Raw genomic sequence first — 6000 nt, forward strand, 5'->3', positions numbered from 1 at the left:
TATCTCCTGTGATCCACCTAGTTGAGTGCACCAGGTGATAAACAACGACGCATTAGGTGACAGGTGACGATGTCTATATAGCCGACAGGAAACAAAGCCTCAGATGACGGATCGAAGCGTAAATCAGGCGATAAGCACTATAATGCACCGCCCATCACGTCAGGCGACGAAAGGATTAAGTGACAGTAATCCAGCTAGGGCACAGCAAGTGGTACGGTATAATGCACCAAACAGCTGAGGAGGTCGAGGAACTACTGAACCTGATTCAGTCCCGAGCCGCCGCCCGAGCCTCCGCCGCCGCACAGGATGAGAACACGTCCACGGGAGCCCGTCTCCCTGCCGGCCGGCCGCAGGACCATACACTCCCACGTACTCATCCTCCATTGATTTTCATGCACATTATCTCTTATTTGAAGAAGTGAGAGCAATTTGTACGGGGATGAGAGGATGGGATCCAACCACATGTATGTATGGATTCGATTGATACGAAGCCAAATGCATGATATAATTTAATATTTGGTGTTGAGACTATATAGGCAAGTTGCATAGTAACTCCGCCCTACCACACACTAGCGTCACGCGGCGTGACTCATTCTCCCGTATCAGTCTAGTGAGTTACCGGAATCACACTATTAATTTTAATTTAATTTTGCCCCGAGGGCCAGTTTATTGGGAAGCGCCAGTAGCTGGTGTAGAAATAAAAGACTATTTGTATAGCCATTTTCATTTTTGTTGGCTAATATACACATTCCATTGTATGTTAGTTTTAAACAGGTAAACTTTGCTTCACGCGTACAGGACGGAGTGGGCCGACAGTTTTCAGTAAGCAAGTACAGTACACGTTGAGTTAGTACCCTAGAGCATATAAAAACTAGAGAATGCATGGTGGTGTAAAGGCTGACGCCAGTATACATAAAACATATAGTAACTGTAAGAAGCTTGAGTTGGCAAATCACACATCCTAATATGAATCTTAGACTGTTGAAGTAAAATGAATGCAAGCTCAATCATACCTGAAAGAAGAGCAAAATAGCTGTTCATGGTGTGAACGGTATTACAACTACGTATATGAGATTACTATATAGTCTTGCACTTATCAGAAGGAATTACTTGCACCGAGAGAGTATTTACTATATATATATATATATATATATATATATATATATATATATATATATATATATATATATATATATATATATATATATATATATATATATATATATATATAAAGTACCAAGGAGAGATATGAGGACATGGAAAAACACTAAGATATCACCTCATATCGAAGGTATTCATAACCTATAGTTGACCGGATTTTTTTTTGTTTACGACCAGCTTGTAAATTAACAATATGTAATATCTTCAGCAAAATTCTATAAACGTTTTGCAGTGTTATCTACGCTATCGAAAAGTTAATCAGGGCATTTTCAGACAAGGGAGTATATAATTTTTTTTTTGTTAATTTCAATCATGACATTCACGTAGCTATAGGATATTATTATATTATATAAACAAGATGCACGAATTTTGGTAAGCAGAGGGAACATGACGCTTATATTTTTACAAGTAGTAATATTGCAATTTTCGGTCCTATTGTAGGTTATTAATTATAGGAGGCTATATAAACGTTGTTATTATCTTATACTGTATTTCTATTCTCGGAAGTGGGCAGCTGAACCTAGTAGCATCATACTATTCTTATAATCCACGTCCCTCGTACATTGCGGATGAACTTACCAGATATGGGATATAAATCTTCTGATAAGAAATCTTCGCTGGGGATCGTGTTCAAAAGACAGTCATTCTGCTTCATATTCAACGAGTCTCGTAGATCAATGAGTGGTTCATTATTCGTCATATTCAATTTATTTCGTAGATCTGTGGGTGGTGCATTCATGACGTCTGATAAGAAATCTTCGCTGGGAATCGTGCTCAAAAAACAGTCATTCTGCCTCATATTTAACGAGTCTCGTAGATCAATGGGTTGTTCATTATTCGTCATATTCAATTTATTTCGTAGATCTGTGGGCGGTTCATTCATGACGTCTGATAAGAAATCTTCGCTGGGGATCGTGTTCAACAGACAGTCATTCTGCCTCATATTCAACGAGTCTCGTAGATCAATGGGTGGTTCATTATTCGTCATATTTAATTTATTTCGTAGATCTGTGGGTGGTTCTTCTTGTGTCCAATAGTCGTCATCCGTTTCAAGCAACCCATAACTTATGTCTGGTTGCTCCTGGTAATCAACGCGGTAGAACTTGTGAGGCCGTCCAGTTTCTATATTACGACACCTCTTCATCACTGACAATATATATATTCATTAACTAACGAGAAATAATAATTATATATATTCTGTATGCTTAGTTTCCGCAAAGCTCTTCGAACGAATATGTATGTGATTATCATTTCTTAATCACTATCACACTGCAGCGAGAGGCCACGAATTTATAGATTTTTCATTATAGATACCGGTGGTTGTTTGGCGCAGATGCTAAGTCCAAGAGTATAGCTGGGGATCTGGGACAACTGTAAACAAAGGCCAACGCTGACTACGACTTGATTCTTACCAGCTCGGCAAGACTGCTTTAAACATACGTTGTGCTTGCTTCTCTTTGTAGCGTTACGTTACAGCTTCTACGTATTTCTTAGTGCAGGCCACTTATAGTTCATATTTGCTATTGAATTCATAACGCTGTGGCTTTAAAGTATGATTTTAAGGTCGGGATAAATGCTTATAAACCCACAATTAAACGTACGATAGCAACTTACCCTGATATGTGCAGCGAAGCACCGCACCCGTCCAGGACGTGTGAAGTGACAGCCGAGGTACCATACGTATTAGCACCTCACAGTTAATACACATACGTGCTGCTTGAGGACGTGTCTTACGGGCTCACCATAGCCCGTGCTACATGGACACTTCGTTCTAAGTAGCTAAATCTAAAACAACAATAAGGACGTGTCCCCACGGTGCCTCTGAATCGCACACTGTGAGGTAGAGGGAAACATTCACCGTGATATCATGCACTTCTGATGCGTGTAAATAAAAAACAAAAAAAATGTTTGCTATTACTTGAAGGCCACCATCGCGACTCGGCCTTGACGGGGACAGCACGCCGTCGGATAGTCAAATGTTACTCTATTTTTTTTCCTGGCAATTTTATCCAGATAAAATTTTAAATTTTGCTGCATTTTAAATTAGTGTTATTGACACCGCCCAACACATTATTGTGCACTGTAGCACAAACTTTAAATTGAAAAAAATAATTACCATTATAATGGAAAACAAGAATAGTACATACTTATTACGAAAAACAAATGCAACAAAATTACCTTTACATGAAGCTGATCATCTTGAACATTCTTCTTCCCCCATTCTGTCTATGACTTGATGTACTCGTGCATATTTTTCTGTAGATCTGATTTCTCTGTCTCTGTCTCTGTCTCTCTCTCTCTCTTTTCCTCCTGTCCTGAAGATTATAGTATGAGTAAGAGGTCAGAGGTGAAGCACACTGTCATTAGCATAGACTAGTGCTAAGAACACAGGACATTCCTACATGGGTGGCTGTCAGCGAATAACGTGTGAAATGCTCTGTCAGCAATTAGGGTGCAGTTTGTGGTGTATAAATGGTCCGTGTGGGCACATAAGATTCAGAGAGAGTCCCTGGTTCATGGAAGGAGAACTGGTTGAAGGATATCGCACAGCCAGGGCAGAGATAGTGAATCCACCGGTGGAAAGTCAGCGTTCCTAAGGTAATGTGTATGTCCCTGATATATATTTCCATGCCAAAATTTACTAAACCATTGCCATTGTGTAGGGACTTAGAATCTGTGGTGTATATCAGAATTTTGACTTAATAAACTCTTATTAAATTTACATCCTTGTGTCAATTGGTTTCCCATCTGTCATCTCCCGTGTGTCAACAAGGTCATTGAACCTCCCAAACTCTCCAGAATCTGATTGTTTTACCATCATTGTCAGTCAGGGATTACATCAAAAGAAGGTTATTATTATTATTAACATCTGTATTGAAAAAAATAATTACAATTTTGCCTATTCTGAGGAATTAAATTAGGTCTTATTAGAGTGAGGATAATGCTGGTATTCACTGTCACACAGGACAAAGGGTCATACACAAGACAATAGGTCTAAACTGTAGGCTGAAGCACATATATTTTATGGTTACAAAGAACTACATTAGACTGTATACACGTTTCACTGTACGAATATGTAACTACAACTTTCTATTTTGTACTGCCACACAAGGGCAGTGCACAGTAGTTCATAAGAGATGCAGCTTAAAAATAATATAAATATAATTGTTCTTCATTCTTTATAATGGACAAGCAAATTTTTGATAAATTGTTAGGATGTCGTCCAGTACACGAGATTCAATAAAATAGTTACACAGTTGGTGGTACAATAGGCCAGGAGGTCTAAAATCTTTTATGGTTTCACATTCAACAATATAGTGTTCTAGTGAATGCATTAAAGGTTTATCACAGAGTTTACAATCTGAATATTCTGGTAGTGGCTCAGCCTCACTAACCTGCCAGATGTGTCTATAGCCAAGGCGAATTCGCGCAATGACTACATCACATTGCCTGGTCCGGCTACTGTGCTGACCATACAAATACCTATTATTACACAACTTGTCAAAGCTTTTAATACTGCAGCTTTCAGGTCTCAGGGCATTTCTTAGTTCTTCTAAATCTGAATTAATTTCTTTAATTTGTATGCTTCTAATAATTGCATTAGATAGTCCAAAGTTATAATCAGTGTTTTCTTTCCTGCAAGCCTCATTGGCCAATCGATCTACAAAGTCATGTTTTCCAACTCCAACAGGGAATGGGATCCACACAAATTTTATACAATAGTTATTATCATTAGCAAAAATTCCATTCCATTTAATATTACAAGCTACTTAAGACATTAATTGTGATGGGTTATTTAAGAACTGCAGAGCACTTCTAGAGTCACAGAATATCACTCCACCACCATTGAGCTTAAGGTACTTAGTGGCGCAGACCCAATAGCTCGGTCTGTGTTGTGCTTGCCCAGTCATTCAATCTCTGTGTACTAGAACATGATGATTGATTGATAAAGATTAAGCCACCCAAGAGGTGGCACGGGCATGAATAGACCGTAATAGAACATGATCATTTCATTCCCTATATATACTGCACAGCGTTCCAAGAAGCGTTCCTCAGCGTTCGAAGACCTCGTCCAGCTCCTCGGAGGTTGGGTGCATACCCAGGATATAGCACGCATTTCCCCTCTGAACTGCCCCACTTGGTCCGGGAGACATCTCCCGTCACGCAGGGTGCAGTCGCACCTCCACAGATCTCCAGTATCATCTATTGATACTGGTGATGGCTGAAAAGGGCCACCACTTACGAGCTATTCATGCCTGTGCCACCTTTTGGGTGGCTTCATCTTAACACATTCACAAGGGAGACATCTCCCGTCATGCAGGGTGCATTCGCACCTCCAGAGATCTCCAGTATCAGCTCTTGATACTGGTAATGGCTTAAAATGGCCACCACTTACGGGCTATTTATGCCCGTGCCACCTTTTGGGTGGCTTCATCTTCATCTTAACACATTCACAAGGGAGACATCTCCCGTCATGCAGGGTGCATTCGCACCTCCACAGATCTCCAGTATCAGCTCTTGATACTGGTAATGGCTTAAAAGGGCCACCACTTACGGGCTATTTATGCCCGTGCCACCTTTTGGGTTGCTTCATCTTCATCTTAACACATTCATAAGGGAGACATCTCCCGTCATGCAGGGTGCATTCGCACCTCCACAGATCTCCAGTATCAGCTCTTGATACTGGTAATGGCTTAAAAGGGTCACCACTTACGGGCTATTTATGCCCGTGCCACCTTTTGGGTTGCTTCATCTTCATCTTAACACATTCATAAGGGAGACATCTCCCGTCATGCAGGGTGCATTCGCACCTCCACAGATCTCCAGTATCAGCTCTTG

The 6000-nt window shown here is 40.3% G+C and overlaps 1 protein-coding gene across 1 annotated transcript in view; it reads right to left on the reverse strand.

Moving 5' to 3' along the window:
- LOC123754401 (uncharacterized) overlaps nucleotides 1-2516 on the reverse strand; it is an 82410-nt gene extending 79894 nt beyond the window's left edge. The window contains exon 1 of the mRNA XM_069326798.1: nucleotides 1741-2516. Within this exon, the coding sequence (XP_069182899.1) occupies nucleotides 1741-2305 (565 nt within the window). The 5' untranslated portion in view covers nucleotides 2306-2516. The remainder of the gene's footprint in view (nucleotides 1-1740) is intronic.
- Between the last annotated feature and the right edge of the window lie 3484 nt (nucleotides 2517-6000).

This window comes from Procambarus clarkii, chromosome 18 (genome assembly GCF_040958095.1).
Source record: "Procambarus clarkii isolate CNS0578487 chromosome 18, FALCON_Pclarkii_2.0, whole genome shotgun sequence".
NCBI lineage: Eukaryota > Metazoa > Arthropoda > Malacostraca > Decapoda > Cambaridae > Procambarus > Procambarus clarkii.